At 42.2% G+C, this 23,502-nt stretch overlaps 1 protein-coding gene across 3 annotated transcripts in view; it reads left to right on the top strand.

The window, feature by feature from the left end:
- DKK3 (dickkopf WNT signaling pathway inhibitor 3) overlaps nt 1-23,276 on the top strand; it is a 52,199-nt gene extending 28,923 nt beyond the window's left edge. For all 3 annotated transcript variants that reach the window (XM_038404242.2, XM_038404241.2, XM_043516719.1), the window contains exons 5-8: nt 15,027-15,119; nt 16,194-16,338; nt 21,634-21,790; nt 22,472-23,276. In XM_038404242.2, coding sequence (XP_038260170.1) covers nt 15,027-15,119; nt 16,194-16,338; nt 21,634-21,790; nt 22,472-22,724 — 648 coding nt within the window. In that variant the 3' untranslated portion in view covers nt 22,725-23,276. The remainder of the gene's footprint in view (nt 1-15,026; nt 15,120-16,193; nt 16,339-21,633; nt 21,791-22,471) is intronic.
- Nucleotides 23,277-23,502: the final 226 nt, after the last annotated feature.

Raw genomic sequence — 23,502 nt, 5'->3', positions numbered from 1 at the left:
GATTACTGGTTCTGTGGATGAAGGGAAAGCAGTGGATGTATTGTTTCTTGACTTTAGCAAAGCTTTTGACACGGTCTCCCACAGCATTCTTGTCAGCAAGTTAAGGAAGTATGGGCCGGATGAATGCACTATAAGGTGGGTAGAAAGCTGGCTAGATTGTCGGGCTCAACGGGTAGTGATCAATGGCTCCATGTCTAGTTGGCAGCCGGTGTCAAGTGGAGTGCCCCAGGGGTCGGTCCTGGGGCCCGTTTTGTTCAATATCTTCATAAATGATCTGGAGGATGTGTGGATTGCACTCTCAGCAAATTTGCGGATGATACTAAACTGGGAGGAGTGGTAGATACGCTGGAGGGGAGGGATAGGATACAGAAGGACCTAGACAAATTGGAGGATTGGGCCAAAAGAAATCTAATGAGGTTCAATAAGGATAAGTGCAGGGTCCTGCACTTAGGATGGAAGAATCCAATGCACCGCTACAGACTAGGGACCGAATGGCTCGGCAGCAGTTCTGCGGAAAAGGACCTAGGGGTGACAGTGGACGAGAAGCTGGATATGAGTCAGCAGTGTGCCCTTGTTGCCAAGAAGGCCAATGGCATTTTGGGATGTATAAGTAGGGGCATAGCGAGCAGATCGAGGGACGTGATCGTTCCCCTCTATTCGACACTGGTGAGGCCTCATCTGGAGTACTGTGTCCAGTTTTGGGCCCCACACTACAAGAAGGATGTGGATAAATTGGAAAGAGTACAGCGAAGGGCAACAAAAATGATTAGGGGTCTAGAGCACATGACTTATGAGGAGAGGCTGAGGGAGCTGGGATTCTTTAGTCTGCAGAAGAGAAGAATGAGGGGGGATTTGATAGCTGCTTTCAACTACCTGAAAGGGGTTTCAAAGAGGATGGCTCTAGACTGTTCTCAATGGTAGCAGATGACAGAACGAGGAGTAATGGTCTCAAGTTGCAATGGGGGAGGTTTAGATTGGATATTAGGAAAAACTTTTTCACTAAGAGGGTGGTGAAACACTGGAATGCGTTACCTAGGGAGGTGGTAGAATCTCCTTCCTTAGAGGTTTTTAAGGTCAGGCTTGACAAAGCCCTGGCTAGGATGATTTAACTGGGACTTGGTCCTGCTTTGAGCAGGGGGTTGGACTAGATGACCTTCTGGGGTCCCTTCCAACCCTGATATTCTATGATTCTATGATATTCTATGATGTAAATGCTTGTGGTGGTGGACCCATTAGTAACTCCAAGCATTTACATTGGTGGTGGACCCATTAGTAACCCCAAGCATTTACATGGGTTACTAATGGGTATTGCAGACTTGAAAATGTGTCTGAAATTCCCTCCCAGATCTACATTTCAAATACAGTTATAGATATTTTTTAATTGCCTCTTTGAAATTCAGGTGCTTACTTTATTTTTAACAGACATGTACCTCAAACATTACAGACAAAAAAGACAATTCTCATCCCCCTGTAAATGATCCTTCCTTCCATGTCATTTAAGTTATTAGCACAAGGATATTGGAAAAACTGCAACTGCTGTGTCTTCCATTGGCACTAATGCAACCTTGAGTAGGCCAAGAAGTTCTGTAAATACTCAGGAGCAGATTCTGTCCTTGCAGTCATGTGAAATTGGTGCAAGATAAGAACAAGGCTATGTCTACACCAGGAGTGTTTTACCAATATACCACACACAACTATACTGGCAAAGCTGTGCTTTTATAGTAGTATAGCAAAACCAGCCCCCTGCCCAGACTAAACAAGCAATACTGATACCAGTTCAGCTTTGCCAGTATAATTGTGCCTACGGTAGGGGTTTCAGCCAGCACAGCTGTCAGTCAGGGATCATACCTAGCAGAATTCTGTAGTGTAGACACAGCCAAAGGCCTATCAGCAGCTTGAATTTATAAGCATGGGTAACTGGCATCAGTTGTGCTCGGTCTGATAACTGTACATAGTGCTCAAAGGCTGTAATTTAACACTGCTTAAAAATGGGTGGCTTTACCAGGACTTTGGGTTTTAGAGGCTCCACTTTTTATGTGTGTCTTTATTTTCACATTATGGCCTTGATTGAGCCTTTGTGCCTAGCCCTGAGTATAAGGAAGTGTGAATCTGTGCTGCCAGGAGGAGCCCTGAGAAGGAACTGGGGCTCACAATTTCCATCTTGCTCTCTCTTGCCCTGCACTGTCTTGGCCACTGTCACACCTGTTGGCAGTAGGGAAAGTACACAGCCCCTGCTCTGTCCTCTCCACTCCCTTCTGTGCCCAAACCAAGATGCATGCAGGAAAGTGGTAAGTAAAGCTGTGCTAGTAACTGGCTTTTTTCATTTTCTGGCAAATTGGGGTGGGGGAATCAACTTTTTTGGTTTGGGTTTGTTTTTGTGGGTTTTTTAAAACTTTTTTTACTCTTACACTTTAGTGGAATTGAAGTAAATTTTGGAACAACATACATGTTTTAACTCACTGTGTGTTTCATTTGGAAAACACCAGCAGGTTTGGAATTTGTTTTTTGTGACTGAAACAATTTGGCAAATTCAACAGATATTTGTGATGTGTGTTGGGCCTCTACATTTTTGTGGGGGGAAGAAAAGAAAAGCTAGAAACTTTTCCCAGCTCTATTGGCAAATCTTAGCTACCCGTCACATGCATATTAGGGCTAGGCACAATCTGGTGATATGTCTGTTGCTGTGGAATCTTTAACCTTGTGTTTTGATTTTTTTTTTTTTTTTTTTTTTTTTTGTGTTGGTGGTGTTTAATGCTTTTGGCTGACACCTGGGGGGAAACAAGCAAGCACATGGAGAAAGAAGGCTACAGAAAATGTGAGATGCATATGGATGAAGTGCATAAGATTTTGGTTTAAATAGGTTCTATAAAGAAATGGAGAGGAAGTCAACATCTTTTTGCAAGAACTAGGAGTTTGAACCATTTCCCATATCCTTTCAATCTCATTGTGTTGCATTCACTTCAGTGATTACAATGATCAGGGAATTTTAGCCAGGTGAATTTACTTAGACCAAGTAAAAAGAAAAGGAGTACTTGTGGCACCTTAGAGACTAACACATTTATTTGAGCATAAGCTTTCGTGAGCTACAGCTCACTTCATCATAACCTCACAAAAGCTTATGCTCAGATAAATGTGTTAGTCTTTAAGGTGCCACAAGTACTCCTTTTTTTTTTTTTGCGAATACAGACTAACACGGCTGCTACACTTAGACCAAGTAGAGAAACACTCTCAAAAGTAATTTTTTTCACAGCTACATCACATCCTTGCTGTATAAAGTTACTTTTAATCTTTTTTGATGCAGTTCATAATCACCACGGTCAATGACGAATCATAGAATTTTGTATGAAGTCTGCAACAACAGAGAAACCAAACTTGCCTTAAAATGTAGTTCATACTTGGCAAAAAGTGATGCTGTCCATGGACATGGAATCTATAATTCCAAGTATTCACATTTTTGTCACTTTACAGCTTTATAAGAAAGGACCTTGGAAATTTTTTCCACATAAGTTAGTATAAAGAGTTAATGTTAATATTTCTGCAGATGTTTAGATCTTTTTAGACCAAATGTTGTGGGCATGTCACTTCTGAATAAAAAAACAAAAACCCACTTTTTTGTTCTTCTCCTATTAGTAGACCAACAGTTACAGTCTAATTTTCCATTCTTTTATAGTATTGTGAAATCATAAGGGAAATTTTCTTTATAAATGTGAATGCATCCAATATTTCTCCCTCTACTTCTCTTACAATTAAAAATAAGTGATAGTCAAGTGTAGGCAAAGAGAATGTAAGAGAGCTTTCTGAATACATTTACCCCTGAAGTAAAACGCTAATCACCCAAGCTACCAATTCTGGCTTGCAAATGTATTGATTAAAAAATTCCTTTTGCAAATTTTGCTTGCCACAGAGATTGTAGTCTTCTGCAACAATCTTTTCATGCTCATGACCCCAAAAGTTCTGTGGCACTGGCCCAGGGCTTGCCTTAGGATATCAGAGCAGCCAAAGGGAAGAGTTTCTTGTCTGACTTCCCACTACCCCTGCACTCCCCTCCCCCGCCAAAACTGGTACAAATCTTCAGGCTACCACCTGTTCCTCCTCCTGCAGAATTACATTCCTGCTGATTGTTCTGGTGTCAAAGCATGCATGGCCTACATTTGGAACCATGTACAGTGGGCTCTCCTAAGATGTGTGAGGGTTGTGTGCATCTTTTATAAAGCAGGATGTCCATTCCCTCATTCTTTGTCTATTCACTGGCTTCCTCCCCAGATTAGGGAATTACCAGCTTTTGTTCTGGGCTTCGTTTATTGTCCAAATCACGGCAAACTCACAACAGGAAACAAAACTTCAGGGTAGGGCTCTCTACCCAGCCATGACACCCAGGCTTAGCATCAGGAGTCTTCCTTCCTCAAGTATTACTGTAGGAGACAGCCCGTTTCTGCAGCTTCTCCCTGGAGTTCCCTCGCCTGAGCCACTAGCTGGCTTTTATAATCACTTACTAGTTACTTTCTCAACTGGGTCTGATAATTGAGCAGGGCTAGCTGGCCCCAGGCCTCACGCCAGTTTGTCTTTTTTGTTTGCTTTGTTTGGTGTGGGAATAAGTTAGACTTGCACCCCTTGAATCTATGCATTTAATAGCAAAGGAATGGAAGATCCTGCCACAACCCACATGAAAATACATTCTCTGTGACCTGCTACTTGCTTACAGTGCAGTTTCCTTCTTGATTCCCATTTTTATCTGTCCTTTTTGCTCACCTTCTGTTTCATTGTCATTTAGGGATCTTACTCCGTAGTGGCACACCTTCTCCCTATTCTTTCAGAAAGTTACCCTTCTTCTTAGACCTTGTCTACACGATGGTTTGGTTTTTGGTTTTTTTTGAAAATTAGATTTGTGTGCACTAACAATTGGGGAGTAACTATTCTGAAATAACTGTATCCACACAGCCAGCTTTTGCCTACTTCCCTTGAATCAATGCATACACATGGCACTAATTTGTTTCAGAAAGCATTCCGGGCAGGCATTCCATGGTGCTTTGTCCTACTGCTGTGCACTGTGTATTCTGGGATTTTTCTGAGGGTACATTGTGGGATACCTACTGGAAACCTGGGACTTGGGGGTTACAAAAGTGAATTTCCATGATTCTGCTGCTCGCATTCTATGATGCAGCTGTCTTCTGAAAGTCAGTACCGTCTGCAAGTCAGCACCAACTGACTGCTGTCCTTTGGCAGGGAGTGAACGCAGTGGTGCACCGCAGTCCAAGCATGTTGTACCTGGAATCAAGCCTCCGGTTGGCTTTAGGAGCCAGCTGCCACACTGCTGAGCCATTTCAGTAAAGCAGGAGGAGGCTAAAATTGAACTACTGATTGTAGATAAAATTTGCATGGAGCAGCTTAACTCTATGGAGGGCTGTTTCTGGGCTTGAGAAACCAGCCCTGACCGATGGGAAAGGATGACCAGCAGTGAGGCAGAATTTCAGGATATCAAAGGGCATTTTCCTAGAGATCTGTGTGGAGCTACCGTCCGTTTCAACTTCTCCATTGAGCTCCTTTCATGAGAATCATTAATACTATGCAAAAAAGATAAATTTGGGGAAGACACCAGACCACATCCTCCTCTTCTAGTCCTCCTCTACTCTGTACAACTCTGCTCTTCCTAAGAGTTATGGTGAATATCCCAAAGAAATTAAATACTTAATTTCAAAATTATGTTCCAAATGGTCTGTCTATACCAGCATCAGGAGCATACACCGAAGATTTATTGTGGCCAAGCTCAGAATATGTGGGGTTTTTTTTTCCTTCTTTGTTTTAGCTCATGGAATCCTTTTGGTTGCATGAGAATCTCAGATTTATTCATTTTAAGTGTTTGTAGTTCTTGTGGTTCTGAAGAAACTTTTGGAACCGTGACCTAGGCAAATTAAAAATAACCTAAAAGTGTAAACTTTTTTTTTAAATCATGTTTTAAGCCAATTTCATACCGTAAGGATCTGACTTGTGGGTTTTGAACACTTGAGGTTGTTGGTATTGTATACTAGGTGTTACACGTTCAAACATGCTCGCTCTTATGCACACTAGGTACTGTTATTTACTGGTTTCAGAGTAGCAGCCGTGTTAGTCTGTATTCGCAAAAAGAAAAGGAGTACTTGTGGCACCTTAGAGACTAACAAATTTATTAGAGCATAAGCTTTCGTGAGCTACAGCTCACTTCATCGGATGCATTTGGTGGAAAAAACAGAGGAGAGATTTATATACACACACACAGAGCTCTGTGTGTGTGTATATAAATCTCTCCTCTGTTTTTTCCACCAAATGCATCCGATGAAGTGAGCTGTAGCTCACGAAAGCTTATGCTCTAATAAATTTGTTAGTCTCTAAGGTGCCACAAGTACTCCTTTCTTTTTGTTATTTTACTGTCTTTCAATCGAGACAGGAAGTAGCCACTATACTGATTCACATTCAGAATGATTTATACACATTAAGTGCTAGCAAACATAATGTTTCCCCAGTGAAAATTTAAGTTCTGTTACAAGGAAATAAGAGTGGTACCAAAACGTCAGAGGCAAAAGTCAGAGTCCCCAAGAGTAATATACATTCTCTCATTTATTTCCTTTTGATTAAGTGAGGCTGATTTCAGAGCTCGAAATCCTATTGCCACGTTGTAAAACACCTGCAAATGTGTCTGTACAGCACCAGTTCATGACTATGCCACAGTTTGCAGCATATTTAGCAATGTCAGGTCTCAAAGATAATGTGTGACTTTCACACTAGCCCAGTTCCAGGCCCTTGTTTTTATGGTAGTGGTATGTGCGTGGCAGTGAAGTGCTGACAAGCTTTGCCCTACTGGAAACTATTACAAGGGCTCCGAGTTTCTTCCAGCCAGATTAATTTATATCTCCTCATTAACGATGAACACATTATGTGCTCACAGAAAAAGAAAAGTTACTGTCTAGACAATCAAAAGCTCAGGAACTGGAAAATTACTACAGGGCAAGGTATGGTAGTAATTTCTCTTTAAAACAACATTCCTCCCACTGTAATTCTGTCATTTTGTAATTATAGTATTAATGTACACATAGTATATAAAGTTATGGCTTTTTCCTCACTACCCAGCAGCTTTTAGCACCTGCAGCAGTAATAGAAAAGCATTTAAACCCAGCTCTATGTGCAGAGGTTTACGTTGATTTTAAAAAATGAAATGTAAATATTGGTATGAATAAAAAAAAATGAACACCACCACTTTAAAGGGTTCATGCTAGTAAACTGCAGTTGAATGTGAACTAACAAGCAGTTTGGTTTGGGCACATCAGCCATGGCTGGTATGATTAGCAGCTTGCCACAAACATACTTTAGTTTAGTGTGTCCTGGAATTGGTTGGAAGGGATCCATAAACTGTCACTAGGTTTTAACAACAGTTCACAAATTTTGAAAAGTAATTTCCTTCTATCAGGACTCTTAAGTGTGCAGGAGGCACATCTGTGTAGTGGCATTTTTAGACCTTTTGGAAGCTGTAGTAGACACTGGACATTTCCAGTGCTGTTGCTGCAAGGAACCAGTGCTACATTTTCTATGATTTGCACTGATTTTTTTCCATACATAGAGCAGGGGTGTATTGTTCCAGCAAAAGTCTGACTGATTTCAATAGAGATGGAATTCCATCCCGATTGTATGACTTTTCGGTCCTAATTAATGGAAAACCAGGACTGATCACTTCAGATCAGCTGGATGAAGCTTTGAATAATGTTTGTCATTGTGATCTATGCCTGGATAGTCAATCCTAATACTAAACAAATATATCACTGTCCCGTGGTGGCTGCCGAATTCAAAAGATGCACAGTTGAATTGATCGTGTAAACCCGTATTTCTTTTAAATAGCAGGAAAAAAGAAATGCAGACTTGGGTCCCGATTGTGCTCCTAGTCATCTCAGTAGCAAAGCACTTACAGACTTCATGGGGACAAGAACAGGCCCTGTGACTCCATCACAGCTGATTGTTTTGATGGCCTCCCATACTGGAGGATTTTCTGTTCCATGCTGCCATATTTTTTTCTTGTGGCTCTTCCCATGGGTACGCAGATCTTTGAGGCACCCCACTGCCACCTGCCCTTAATGTGAGACAGCCTTGTCTGTGCTTGCCAGGGTTCAACTCCCCCAGCTCCACTGCCATGGGCCACATAAATGCTCCCCACTAGGCCTGCAGGCCCCATTGTCGCTCTTTAAGCACATCCAACTGTCAAGGCCTCTGAGCAGCTCCCTGGAGGCTCCAGTCGCTGGTCCACTTGCAGAAGTTCACAGATTTGCTGCTTCCAAAGAAGCAGTACACCCCAACATCCGATGAAGTGAGCTGTAGCTCATGAAAGCTTATGCTCAAATAATTTTGTTAGTCTCTAAGGTGCCACAAGTACTCCTTTTCTCCCAGCATACCAGTTACATATCAGATCACGGCTCTGCTTAACACACACAACTTAGATATAGGTATCGTGAAATCAAGTATAAGGTTATTTAACAAAGCACAGAGATTCAAGGAGTAGCAAATAGAAGTATTGGAAACAAATGGTTATATATAAAAGCAAAATCATAACACACATTTTAGTCCCTAGACTTAATTGACAAGATACTCTTGTGCCTTGTAGAATGTTACTTACCTCAAGTCCTTGCAGCATTTACAGTCAGGCTGGCTGTGACCGTAATTTCATAAGTCAGACATGCTCTTAGCTTGGTCTTTGGTGAAGGATGCCCTGTGTTGCCCATCATCTAGTAATCTTATCTTTTGTCTCCATTCATAAACAGTACACCCCATGCTGTTTTGTTTCTTCCCGTAGATATTTTTTTTTCTTTTAGATTTTGCAATCTTTCAACTGCCCCCTGGCTTTGTATGCAGATAGGTATCCATTGTGAGACATACGCTGCACATGTGGCCGGACGGGGAGATGAACGTCTGTTACCTCCTGCCTGAAAGGAATATGTCCAAGGTACGTCACCTTTTGGTGACCTGCCTTAACTTCTAGATTGTAAGACATAATTTTTCATATAGATATGACTCCTTAAATATTATCCGCACACAGATGGCGCAGTTATTATGACGACAGTGGGCTATTGGCTCTCGCTAGAGATCTCCTGTGCCACCCTTCGGTGAACTATTATGCATTTATCCAACCCAGAGGGTCTCTGTAAAACCCTGGGTGCCCCCCATGTCCTCTCCCATTGGCCCCAAGGTGTCTTTGCGTCAAAGCATTCCAATAAATGTTACTCTGATGGAAATCTTATCAACCCCTCTCTCTTTCTTTTTGCATCCTTGTCTTCTGGAGGAAGCTTTACTTTACAAGTCAAAGAAAACCCTTTACCAACGTGTGTCCCAAGCTAATGAATATTTGCCGAAGATTTATTTGAGTAGCAACAATTTAGTTATATTATCATTAATCTTTTAGGAACTAGTTCTCAGAAAGAACACTTTACCACTCTGTGTGTTGGGTTTTTTTTTTTTTGACATTGATGTCTAAAGTTGCTAAATTTTCCTTCCCTGGGATTACTGGCTAGAGCAGCTGATAACAGCCAAAGCCATGTAAAATATTTTCCAGTCTAATCTAGTGAGGGACTAGTAGGTTGGTTTGTTTGCTTGTTTTTTAAGATAAATAATTTAAAAGAAAATATGCAACGCAAAGATAAGCATGGCATCACAATATTAGAACATATAACTAATGTAAGAGTATGTTAAAAGCACTTGCATATTGAGATACCAAAAACAAGATGAAGAATTCAAGTTAAAATATATTTCTATAAGAGAATAGATTAGCTGTAGTGGCATACAGTTCTCCTTTGTAGTTCCAATTAGAGAAATTCTCTTTAATTCTCCCTTTCAAACTTATTGTTTAATGTTGTTGGCACAGAACAGTGTTGTGTTCCCTGCCTGAAATGGCTGCCCTATAATATACCAGTGTGTGTGTCCAGTTTTGTAAAACATCTTGGGAACCTTCTATAAAGATATGATTATTGGGTGTAAGGTAAAGACTGTATTGAAGAAAATGTGGAAGAGAAGCAGAAGTAAAACATTATCAAATCTATCACAGCTGTCTTAAGTTTTCATTCCCTACAAAGTCTCATCCATAAGAGTGACTATTCTGTTTCTTCTCTGTCATACACGTTATAGATCTCACTATCACGAGGAATAATAAAAATGGTTAATCTTTGAATTTAAATATAAATGTTAGGCCAACAAAGCAGTAGCTTTGTTTAAGTCTGCTATTCAGGAGAATTGGCATTCCAGGCAGCATCTCCATCTTAAGGGCCTGAAATCCAAATCAGAGTGAAGTCAGTGGAAGAAGTGCCATTGTTTTCAGTGGGCTTTGGGCCAGGTCCTAACTCACTAATTTTCATAGATTTTAGTTGTTTCTTGGCATGGCAGTAGACCATACAGGGTATAACTTTATGCACTAGAGCCCTCAGGGAAGTACTCAGCGCCTTCCACCCGCAATGGCACTGGCTTCAAAGGATATGAGGGTGTATGCAACCTGCAAGATTACAGGCACCATTAGTGCCACAATACATCTGCACTCTGCTCTGCATTTTTTTCTTGGGTAGCTGTAAATCATACTATTCAGATGAGTGTATATCTTGTTGCTGCATTTATCTGTTTTTTTTAAAAAATAGTAGTAGTAGTAGTAGTAATGGGCTTCAAAAAGACTTGCAGCTTTAAATACCCAGCAAACCTCAGCTGCAAAGAAGCTGTGCTGGATGCTGGAGGCTATTTCCACCCCCATGGATTCCCTGACGAAAACAAAAATTTCCCTGAAACATTAGCCGAGCAAGTTTCCATAAAGAAAGTAGATTCTTTTTTAGAATCCAGCCCCGTGCGTGAAAACAGCTGCTTGTGCTGGAGTTTAGAAGGGTTTTGTATCCCAAGTTGTTGCGGGTATTGCCCTCAGAAAACAAACTGTTCTGTATTTATACAGGTATGTCTCTGTGGTGTAGGGTTTTGCATTAAGGACAATTATAAGACTTGGGGGAAGAGTGGTGGTGTGGAGTATGGCGCCAGCAATGAATTCATGGTAAGAGTGAATGGAATGAGAAAACCTTGACCTGAGAACTGTAGTTGGTTCAAGGGCAGTCACAAGATTCCAGTCCCTGTGAGAGGTCCCTGCTCCCCTTATACACCTCTCCCTGAGAGAATGGCTACCTGCAGACCACGTCACTGGCCATGTGCTCACTTGCTGCATTGTCATGGTGTAGTACCCACAGAAATGGTTGGGAGGGAAGCCTCTCCACATGAGGGGGAAGCTGCTAGATTTGTTTCCACCCCATAGAGAAGCTTCAGTAGGTGCAGATGCAGGCCAGGGAGAAACAGAAGAACTGATGGTGGTAATGAAACAAAAGTGCTGTGTTCAGAAACCAGAATAACTCTCCTTCATGAACATAAGATAAGCGAGAGAAGTAGGAAAAATACACAGATTAGGGGGTAGAAGAAAACAGGGTTGTTGTGGTTTTTTTTTTTTTGTCATGAGTAGAAGGGAAATTCCCATAAGTGTAAATTTAAAAAAAGAAACTAATGAATGACAGCAAGAATGAAAAAATGTCAGTGGGGTCATTACATTAAAGAAATGGAGATAGTAAGATGGGTGGAGAGAGTTGTGATTTTAAATCTAGCAAGATGCTGCTGCAAAGCTGAATAAAGTGATTCCATAATCTTAAAACAATTGTGGCAAGGTTTCCACTCTCTGGGAGATGACTGGACAGATTATCTGCCAGAGAACTAAGGGCTATGGCTGAAAGGATATTTTATTCTGTGGCTTAGCCACAAGCTCACTTGTGGAAGCTGCAGACAAAGCCAAGGGTAGGAAACTGGCTAGAAAGCACAAAGCTGTGCTGCTGTGTAGCTGGTGAGGAGGAGCAGCTGCTGCTAACTGGGAAAGCTACAAAACCTCAACCAATCCATAATGTTTTGATTTCAACCCTCCCCATTATGTGGAGGCACAGTTTAAAAAAAAAAAAGTCAGAGGACAACTGACATAATGGAAAAATGAAGCTGTACAGGCACCAATGGTTATCAATAGCAGTCCAGATTTGATAATACAATTTTTTTTTGAGAAAACTTAACTGGAGGCCTTAACTACAACCCCTGTACTAAATTCTATCCTGCTGTTACATCATTGACTTTAAAAGCAGTTGTGCCCTGGGCTGTATTTTGCTCCTGGGTTTTATCCTGTGGATACTGGAGTTACCATACTGTTTAAAAGCCATCTCATATTGCTGAAACGGATAGTTGAATGGGCAACATTACTTGTCATGCAACTGAGCCTATTTGATACACTGCAGTGTGGCGGCTGTTACCGGGAATGCAGTGGAGCCTGTGACCATAATGCTTAGTTAGCCATGGTTATTTCACAGTGCAATCACTCTGCCAAATAATTATGGCTGATCTGGATGACAGCATCTTACTGCACTAATTAGATTAGTGTTAGAGCCCATATGCATCCACAGATTATGCCACAATTTAAGTGCATCACCCTGTTTGTGAGAGGGGTGCAACAGAGAGACCATAGGGAAAAAGCATCTGAACTAATTCACAAGAAACGTTAAGTAGCAGCTAGGAATGAAAGCTGCATCTGACAGCCTGCCTACTCCAGATTCAACTTCACCCAGTAACAATCAATCTCCTGGGAGAACGTAGGGGTCTCTGGACAGATCTCTGCTTTGACACTGATAAATAACAAATTAGATTTTTGCAATTAGAGTTTAAGTACCAAATGATATAGGACAGATTACATCGTAGAGGAGTTGTGCTACATTTTAATCTTCAGTTGTCCATGTTGCTGCTAGCCTGGAGGAAGCTAGTTGTATAAAACAAGATTTACCATTTGATTTGAAAGATAAAAACTTTGTCAGTTGTAATTAAATACAAGACTCTCCTCCCCCCCATGAACCAGACACTCCTGGAAAACACGAGCACCTACCCAGTGTATTCTGCCCCTCCCGTCCCCCATTAGACCAAGCTGGGCTGGAGATTTTGAAGTAGAGTTTCAGAATAGCAGCCATGTTAGTCTGTATTCGCAAAAAGAAAATGAGTACTTGTGGCACCTTAGAGACTAACACATTTATTTGAGCAAAGGTGCCACAAGTACTCATTTTCTTTTTGTGAAGTCAAGTTGTTTGTCAGAATTTTCCATGGGAAGTGATGTGGATTTCTGACCAGCTGTTTTTCCTCTTTCTAGACTGAATGAGCAAAGAATCATCCTTCCCTGCTAGTTCTTTTGGAACTTGTGGAAAGGAGGTACAGTCTGATGCAGTAACGGTTGGTCGGTGGTCGTAGGCATGTGCCTAACCTTAAGCATGTGACTATTCCTACTGACCTCAGGGGGACTGCTTATCTGTATACATTTAATCACATCCTTGAGCACTTTGCTGAATTGGGGGCCTATTACTAGTAAAACAACTTGGCTGGGTTAAGTTTGATGCATTACACCTTCCAGACTCTTGCAGACTTTCCAGCTGGGGAAAGTCGCCTCTTGCTGCAGCGCTGCACAACCCAAATTCCCCCCACCCCCTCTTCTCATCCCACTGCCCCCTCCCACTTACCCCCCATTTCCCCCCAGTGCCATCATCTCACCTTACATGTGTCTTCTCCAAGGTCCAGGCACCTAATTAGTGGAGCCGCATGGTGGCCATTCTCTTGTGTGCGGCCACCCAGGTGCGCACCTTAGAGGTAACTACCTGTGGACCACCTGAATGGAGCTCGCAGATCACTGGTGGTCCACAGACCACAGTTTGAGAACCTCTGGTCTAGAACTTCAGCTGGTATAAATTGGTGCGAGTCTGATATCGGTGGAACTTGTACTCCAGCTGAGAATATGGCTCTAGGTACTTGTAATATATATGGAATGTAGCCATTGTGCATTACAGTATTTAGACTGGGTTAAAAGAATGATTATTAGGATTAGGGGCACATCACTGTGTAATTTTGTGGTTCTAATTAGTTTTGGAGTGAAACTACAGAACTTGTTGCTTCACAGGCATCCCATGATCCCAAGAAAAGGAAGGCAAGCAGGCTGTTATTAACAAGGAACAAAAATGTGCCATTCTTTCGTGATACAAGTTTAGTTTAGTGCTGCTAAATGCTTCCATCATTTTTAAGATTGCCAGTACTGTAAAAAATGCAGTATACTTTGGCAGCATAGAAATGCTTTTCTAATAGAAACACTAACATAATGCAGGAGAGTTTGGCTGAGGTCATAGTTGTGGGACAGCATATTCAAGAGAGGGGTTGTGCCTGGCCCTGCACAAGGGGAGGGAGAAGGCAAAAAGAGCCTTCTCTCCCCCTTCAAGCCCCACCGTCTCATGCCCGCAGAGGCCAGGTACAGTTCTATGGGGGATTAGAAACCAGCAGCATTAACCAACCAAATGGGACCATGAGGAGGCAGTGGAGCTGGTGGCTGGCCTGGAGTTGAGTGTGTGCTGCATCCTTTTACAGGACTAGGGAGCTGCTACAGCACTGTCTCCCACACACAGTCCTCAAACATTGCTCGTAGGGCTGCTGCTGTGGCCTCACTTCCATCTGTCTCCACCTCCATTCACAGTTGGGCCCTGAATTTGTTCCCTCGTATTGAGGAAAATGCCTTCAGTTTTCTTTACCTGGAACGCCCAGAAGAGCAGAACAAGAAATGAAATTAATGTTACTAGGTTCAGGGATATTAATCCTTTTATAAGAAGCTGAGACACCCACCCCCCTCCCCGTCCCCCTTGCCAGTACACTTTGAGGGAGAAGAGCTAGTTGGGCCTGTCTGAAAGCTTCTCTTTTGCATAGTTTTCAACAATGTATAAATATGCCAGGGTTCTGTTCTCCTGTTACAGCATGCTAGCATCTGGAGTGGAGGATGGTTTCCAGTTAACCAATGCAAATGTGTGTCTCAGTCCTTGTATGAGAGAGAGATGAAAGCATTTCTAGGTTTCTAAGACCTTCTAGTATTTTACAAAGAAGTGGTGATGTCTGTTAAACAGCAGTAGCAAGTCCAATTATTTAATCAAGCGGTTTTCAATTCCTTTCTCTAGGAGTGCATCATTGATGAGGATTGTGAGACAGGGAAATATTGCCAGTTCTCCAGTTTCGAATACCTATGTCAGCTTTGTAAAACCCAACATGCAGTAAGTACCGAATTCTTGTATAATCTTCAAAAACTGTCTCACCCCATAAAGAACCATTGTTAATGGCCCTAGACCAAAACTGATATAGATCTATTGGCTAAGTTCTGTGGGGGGGTCACATCAGCAAACACTGAATATGCATACACAGAATGCTTTTGCTTGCTCTGCATATTCTTATGTCTGTTATAAGGATTCTATTCACTGGTGCTTTAGGGTTCAGTCCAACTCCTGTTGACATCAGATAGAGTTTAGACACGTATAGAAAAGAATTATTGTGACTTTGCTGCCTAACATGATAAAAATGACAAGTTGCACATCGCGCCCATACACCTACATGAACATGCTCAATTATTTCTTTGTGTAACCCCCTCCCGTATGGGTCATTACGTGTTTGAATCTGGGAACTTCAGAGCAAACCTCTGCCATTTGAGCTAAAGGATTAACGCCCTCAGCTGGTAGCAATAGTAGGTTACCTTCTAGCATGCACAGCCCTGCGAGGAGGTAGCGCTACTTGTGCTTAGAGATCGGCTAAGAGTCAAACAGTCTTTTCATTAATGTTTTTATCTCCATATCCAGATGTATTTTTCATTCATATTCCTTTACTACCAGGAATCTGTGAGTAATCAAATGATATATCAATATAAAAGATGCACGGTGCATATAGGGTTGTCTTCCGAGGTATGTACCATTAGTACATTGGGAAAGCTGTTGTCCCAGGAACTATCTTTCTCCAGAGACTTTGCTTCTCTCTTCCCTCCTTTGAGTGGAAGTTGGTCCTTTCTTTTAAGCCACTTGATTACCAGCTAGAGGGTGCAGCACTGATTTAAAGTGATTCAGATCTCTCTGGGATCTAGTTTCCCCTTTGCAGTTAAGGTTAAGCACACGAGTAGTCCTGTTTCAACCAGTGAGATTAGTCACATGCTTAAAGTTGAAAACACATGGAGCGCTGCTTGCAGGATCTGGGCCCTAAGTCTGTGCTTATCCTTACCAGTGGTTGCTATGTGCTTCAGTGCTGAGTTCAATGCAGGTGCTAAAAAGAATTTTGTTGCAGTGATTTTTCCCCCTTCTTCTAAGCCTTGCTCCCGAGACGTTGAATGCTGTGGAGACCAGCTTTGTGTCTGGGGTGAATGTGTGGAAGCTGCTTCAAAAGGCAAGACTGGCACAATTTGTGAAAATCAACACGACTGTAATCTTGGGACATGCTGTGCTTTTCAGAAAGGTAAACTGCTTTTGCTTTTTTATTCTATTCATTTTATAGCGCAAGAGGATCTTCAACTCAGCTGAAGTAGCTAAATCTCTGTGTAAAAGGTAATTCTCTCCTTTGCTCTGTGTTACTGTGGAGTGTGTTGTGATAAAGCCTTTATAATGCAGTTAGAGTTGGGAAGGAGAAGGCGCTTCCTACAGGACTGCATGACCGTGAAAGCGACATATACTTCAAATGTTCTAAATCGGAATGGTGTGAGCAAATAGAAGAGTGCAGGGTAGAGTGTGTTTCTAATGGGCAGCTACAGTCAGTTGAAGGCAATAACAGCCTGGCCCAATTTTCATACCAAAGGAGAAACCTAATGTGTGTTACTTTTTGCCTTGTAGAGTGGAAAATATTTGAGATTCTCAGTTTGCTCTGTCAAAAAACACTTTTGCTTCCCTGAACAGCCCTTCCCACATTAGAGAGAGGGAGACCACCAGTACAGGCGATTGCATAAATGTGAGGTTCTAGCATGAACAGCTGTTGGGTATTCTGATACACTCCAGTACACAACAGTGTCCTGCACAGGACATGAACTAGAAGGGCACTACCGAACACTGCACAAGAGAGTCTGAGGCTTACAGAAGTAAAGCTTGACATAGTGAAGGACAAATGAGAAATTTGTTCAGGCCAGGGCCTCGCTCTTTCCACTCAGTCAACCCTAAGCCTTTGTCTGCTTAGCCATGACAGTCTCGTGCGTCTCCTCATGTTCCTTCTCCCTTTTGAAGGACTAGTACCCAACCTCAACATTTCCTCTAGTCCGGGGAGACCCTTTTTCTATGTTACTACCTATAATGGCCTCTCCTATGACCAGGAAGCTGCCTCACATCTTTGGACTTCGGATGACTTCTGCTGCCTAGAACCATTGTATCAGAGTGCTGGGAATGTCATGTGGAATGGGAAGTCCCCCCATTTCAGGCACCATCCAAGTTGAGTCAGTTGGGTGTATGCAGTTTTGCCTTGTTAACTTTAAACACAGAACACTATAAAGGAGACTTTCTGCTTTGCAGAGAACAGTTTTGGATTATTTCCTTGTTCATCAGGATTTTCTGTATTTTAAAATACCTACAGAATTTGGTGAGCTTCAACAGGGACCTCTCTCTAAACCCCTCCCCTAAGAAGAAACAGGAGCAAAGGAGTAACTTCAGCAAGTCTTCTGACTGCTAATATCACTTCCCCAAGTGGGATTCTCATCTTGCTCCTGATCCCATAGAAGCCAATGGCAAAACATCAACTGGTTTCACTAGTGGAGGGCTGGACATACAGTGAGGGGAACACACTGTTCCCTGAACCCCAGTTTTCCTCTGTGATATGAGCCAGCAATAATTGCATCTGAAGCAGTACAATTCCAGTATCGTGCTGAAGATGATTTCAGCAATACAAACTCTTCACGGCAAATTTGACTCAAGTCAAAGTTGGATCCTGATTTGATAAAAGATGCTTAGAACAAAGCCTGTAGCTGTAGGGTGAAAAACTAAAGTTGATGAAAGAGGTGATTATTTCCCTGCACAGAACAATGGTACTAAAGCTTTAATGAAGGTACTGTTTAAATAGCACCACCACCTAACTTTTATGTAGCTTTTTTTTTTTTTAAATTGATAGGTCTCAAAGTGCTTTACAGAGGTGGTTGTATCATTATCCCCTTTTTACAGATGAGGAAACTGAGGGAAAGTGATTTGCCCAAGGTCACCCAGCAGGCCAGGAATAGAGCTCGAGTCCTAGTCAAGTGCCCGCTCCACTAAGCCCCACAGCCAGAACAGTGCAAAGGGGCATAGTGTCGATGAGAATCAGGCCTAATATATTATGTTGTAAATTCAGATTTACGGAAAATCTTACAAAATACACCAATCTCGGTCCTTGAGTAATTGCAGAAGATTTGTTGAAGGTTTCATTCTTCTAATCATTTTGGTTAATCGTGATCTTAATGGTAAAAGTCTGTTGTATAATCTTAGAAAAAACAACCTACTCAAAGCTCTTTCATGAAGACTTCTTTCAGAGTAGCAGCCGTGTTAGTCTGTATTCTCAAAAAGAAAAGGAGTCTCTAAGGTGCCACAAGTACTAACAAATTTATTAGAGCATAAGCTTTCGTGAGCTACAGCTTTGATGCATCCGATGAAGTGAGCTGTAGCTCACGAAAGCTTATGCTCTAATAAATTTGTTAGTCTCTAAGGTGCCACAAGTACTCCTTTTCTTTTTATGAAGACTTCTGTTGTCTTTTTACATCACTTGCTATTGTGAGAATGATAAATGAGGCCGGGCAAAGGATAGGCCGTGACAGGTCAATAATTCAGTTTTCCCAAATATTTCTAAGGTAAGCCCCAACAGCTGTAAGAAGTTAACTTTCTTCTTTGAGTAGTAACCCTATGGGTGATCCACATCTGTTTCAATATGGAAAAAAATCTATCCTCATACCCACTCAATGCAGAGACTTCATCGGGGCTACTCTAGACTCCTCCATAGCCAGGCAAACTTGCCCAAAGACAGATTTACCCCAGTGTCTAGTCTTGTTTCAAAGATGCAACAAAGCCTGCAAATCACAGCATGGACTTGTCTTCGACTTGCGGTCTATATGGCAGCCTGTACATTTGTGATACCCTTAGTAAGGCTACATTCTCTTCAGCCTGCCTAATCATCATCTGTAACCCAAGGAAGCATAGTCTATGTGAATGGGTGTCAGTACCTCAGAGGGTTCTCTACTCTCTCCGTTGGTGGAAAAATCTACGAAAGGTGTGAGTTCTGTTCCTGCAGCATCCTCCCGCAAGGACCGTAACTACAAACTACTTCCTGAGGGGCACTGCCAGAACCTCAGCTTCACACTCAAGGAAGATACCCTCCTGAGGAGTCTATCCTCCATATCAATACACTGGAGCACTGAGAAGTTTATACAGAGGCAAGCACTTCCTATCCCACATCAAGGGCCATGCAATCAGCATAATGCTGGACAACAGAGTAGCAGTGTGTATTAGATCAGTTGTCAAGGAGGTGCAAGATCCCAGGACTTGTGCGCTGAATCTATAAAACTATGGCTCTATCACACTGCATAAAGCGCTGAGATCTGTATCTACCAGGACTACAGAACACAATGGCGGATTCCCTCAGCAGACATTTCAGCACTGACCACAAGTGGGAGCTGAACAATGAGGTATTCTGAAAGACCCTGGAGAAGCCTTACTTGGGGCTATTCAGATAGATTTCTCTGCAGCTCCATTCCTTGGCTCTGCATACTGCTTTACATGTCATCTGGCTCCATTATTGCTGAAAGTCCTGAACAAATTGAAACAAAAAAAATTAGTTGACATCCTCAGAGTACCATCTTGGCCAAGGCAGGTGTGGTTCCCAGAACTGATCCACCTCACCCAGGAATTGGAATCAAACTCATCTGAATCTGTCAGCACTTGACTTCAAGGCTACTAGATGGCTCTCAGCTATAGAGCAAGATTGCTCCCCAGATGTACAAATCCACCATGAGACCTCAGCTTAGTCCCCAAGGTGTTGACGAAAACTCCCATTTGAAAGTATGGCAAACTGTTCCCTTCTTCATCGGTCCCTTAAGACCATGTTCCTCATAGCCATCACCTCAGCCAAGAGAGATGGGGAGCTTGGAGCCTTGATGGTGGACTCCCTGTACAGTGTTCTGTCAAGACAAGGTGACGCCATGTTCACACCCTCGCTTCCTTGCCAAGGTTTCCTCAGAATTTCACATCAACCTGGAGATTCACCTTCCTGTGTTTTATCCCAAGCCTCGCTCTTCAAGAGAAGAGCTGAACCTTCAGCACACTGGATGTAAGAGCCCCTGTCTTCTGCCTAGGGAATACTAGAACCTTTCGAGCTTTACATCTCAGTTACAGAAAGGACAAGTGATTTCCAACCAAAAGACTATCCAGATAGGTTGCAGGATGCTCCTTAACCTGTTATGAAGCCTCAGAGGTTCAACCCCCTCAGAGTCATTATTCATTCCACCAGAGCTCAATCTACCTCAGTAGCCCTGCTGAAAAAAAACCTGGGGAGGCTGAACTGGTAAGGCTGTTCCACGATCTGCCTTCTCAGCAGCCCCGTCCTCCCATGATGGGGATACTGCTCTGGAGTCTCCTGAAGTAGCGCACACATAGGGACACTATTCAAAGGAGGCGGCGAGGACACATTGTACAGTAACTGGAGTTCAAGATGTGTCCCCCTATGGGTAGTCCAATACCCGCCCTTCTTCCCCTCTGCTTTGGAGTCTCTCGTTGGACTTCCAGAAAACTGGAGTGGTGGCAAATCCAGATCTCCCATTATAGCCTTGTATCGGGGCATGAGGGTGTCCATGGCACAGGCACGCACTCATAGTTGACAAAAATCTTTCATCAAGAGTGCACAGGTGTGCGCATCCGGATGTGGAAGACCCCCCCACTTACTGTACAAGCTAAGTAACTTATCTTTTCAGTTTGCCTCTTTTTTTTTAAATGGCAATGCAAGGGCTTTTGTTAATTAAAAAGTCACCATCAGGGAGCGGGCTCTGCGTGAGTGTATGTTTTTTGTCAGGACCCCGATATTCCTGAAACTCCTGTACTTCCAGAGTAGTGATGTATATTGGAGTGCTTTCCTTTTCTGGTCATCTTTATTTTCTCTGTCAAGAGTCCCAAACTGCACAGCATTCTGGTAAATAACTCCTCTCTCTGAAGAGTGAATTTCACCTCTGTGCAGAGGGTCAGCATAAGGCATCTCCAACATAAGTCCCCCTTGAGTCCATTTTGCTTTTTTGATCTGTCACTATAGTTTGTTTTTAGTGTAGGCTTTTTTTTTTTTTAATAGCACGGGGTTTCCTAGATTAATACATTTGTTTGTGGTGACTTCTTGTAATCCTTCCTATTTTTTGAATAACTGCAGTTCACGTTTAACCCTTTCAAAGAAATCATAAAAAAAGTAAACTGGAAAACAAGATACATGCTCTTGCACCCAAATCAAGAACCAAAAAATCCTGGTAGGTTTCAACAATTTCTGCTCACTGCTGCCTGCTCTGCAGAGTGGCATGGTCACCCATAGTTGTAAAATGCCTCACTCTTCAGGTGAATGGCATTACAGAAATGGAAAGTTATCAATTTGTTGCTAAATTGATGCTGGTCTTTTGATGAAGAGGATGGGGATTGTCATAGCCTGAACATGAGGCAAAGCCACAATATAATTTATTTGAAATCTTACTCCTGGCTCACTGTGAATCTTTCCTATGCAGAACTGAATAGTTACACTGTGGAACAAAAATAGTCATGGATTTATCATTTTTGCATGCAGATCTTCTGTTTCCTGTGTGTACTCCATTACCTGCAGAAGGAGAACCTTGCCATGATCCTTCAAACAAATTCCTGAACCTAATCACGTGGGAACTGGAACCAGATGGAGTGCTTGAGCGCTGCCCATGTGCAAGTGGCTTGATATGCCAGACTCACAGGTAAGGCCTGGGAAGGATCAAAAGCTTTTTTCAATGGAGACTCATTGAACCCTTTCAAGGTTTGTTTGTGAGAAACCTCCCCACTCTGCACTGAGTAGTTCCTTGTTGCAAGCTGCTCAGTATTGCAAGGTCTGAAAATTTTGAATGCTTTCTTCACCACTAACTCTGGAAAAAAATCCTCACTGTTATAAAAATGTCTAAAGCCTTTTGCATTGTCCTAACACACTGCTATTCCTGCCTGTCAGGAAGTGTCTACTGGTATTTGTGTAGTCATTATCAAGGGAGCAGTGGATAGTCATTGCAAGTGGTGTTTGATGCAGTAACACTTGAACTACACTTAAGAAGGCACAGTGTATTCCTTTTTTTTGTCCAGTATCATTTGATCTGATTGTAATTGAGACTGCTGCATCTGAGAAATACTGAAGGAGAGAGGAATCAATCTAATCTGTTAGAGATTTGTGGGTTTTCTTTAAAAATTCAAGTCTTCAGCTTTCCTGAGCTGTGAATCACTTGCTATAATCAGATGTCTTACCTATTCAAGTAAATGGATTTGCAAGTTTTGTTCTTCCCTTTCATCAGGAAGAGGGATGCGGGTGGGGTTTAGTTTTCCACTTCAGTAAAGAAATGGAATGATGACAGGCCTCAACACTAACAGGCAGGATGTGTTTGCTTTCTCAACAGCCACAGCACTGTGCCTGTATGTGAAGTGTCTTTTAATGACACCAGAAGTAATGAAAAGGAAGACGCTTTGGTCATGGATGAAATACCGTTTCTTGGTTTGATACCCAGAGATGTGCTTGGCGATTATGAAGACAGCAGCATCATTCAGGCAGTGCGGAAGGAATTAGAAAGCCTGGAAGGAAATACTTCCGAACAGACAGATTTAAAGGAGCCTGAGTTGGTTCATGATCTGCTCTTTGGAGATGAGATTTAAATTAAACACAGGGCAGATTTGTCACTGACACGATACAAATTACATTTCTAGAAGCGTCTAGTATTTTGCTTGTCTAAATCCTGACCACACACACTGCTGGATAGAAGTGCAATAAATGATATTTTAAAGGGGTTTCTTCCTATTCCCTTCCCCCAAACCTGGACAGACTTTTTTTTTTTAAATCCATTCAGAAGGTTGGACTAAACTAAATCAGAAAGGGCAAATGGGGGCCCAACTGTTACAGTTCTCTTTGGACTAGTTACTCTGTCCTGGGTGCCAAAAAAAAAAAAAAAAAAACTTACTAGTTTGATATTAAGAGGAAAAGAGCATGTGTCAAAGTGTTAATGTTTCATACATAATCTCATTTGAATTATTGGTGAGCCTAAAGTGAAAGTTTTGAGTATTGCATTTTCTGTACATATGTTTGGAATAATGGTTATTGTTCTGGGGTGAGGAAGAACCCACTTCTTGGTTTAGATTATTTTCAGGCATTGGTCTTCAGGCATGTATGTGTTTCTTTTAAAAAATATATCACAGTGAAGTTGCAATAAATCTAGCTTCTGCTCAGTTATTTGACGGCTGGGGCAGGTTGGGAAGGAGGAGAGCTTTCTCCTTAGGTTCAGAGAAAGCACGGAGGACCAAAACTTAACTTTCAACTGGTTACAGAGATGGCAGCAAAGGATCTCAAACTCATGTAGCACCACTAGCTGTACAGGTTTTGGGGGACTGGGCTGGCCCCTTAAACCAGCATCCCTACTACACAGCATTTGCCAGTGTC

The sequence above is a fragment of the Dermochelys coriacea genome, chromosome 6 (assembly GCF_009764565.3).
Source record: "Dermochelys coriacea isolate rDerCor1 chromosome 6, rDerCor1.pri.v4, whole genome shotgun sequence".
Classification (NCBI taxonomy): domain Eukaryota; kingdom Metazoa; phylum Chordata; order Testudines; family Dermochelyidae; genus Dermochelys; species Dermochelys coriacea.
Note: the sequence above shows the minus strand (reverse complement) of the source record. Positions and strands in the feature narration are given on the sequence as shown.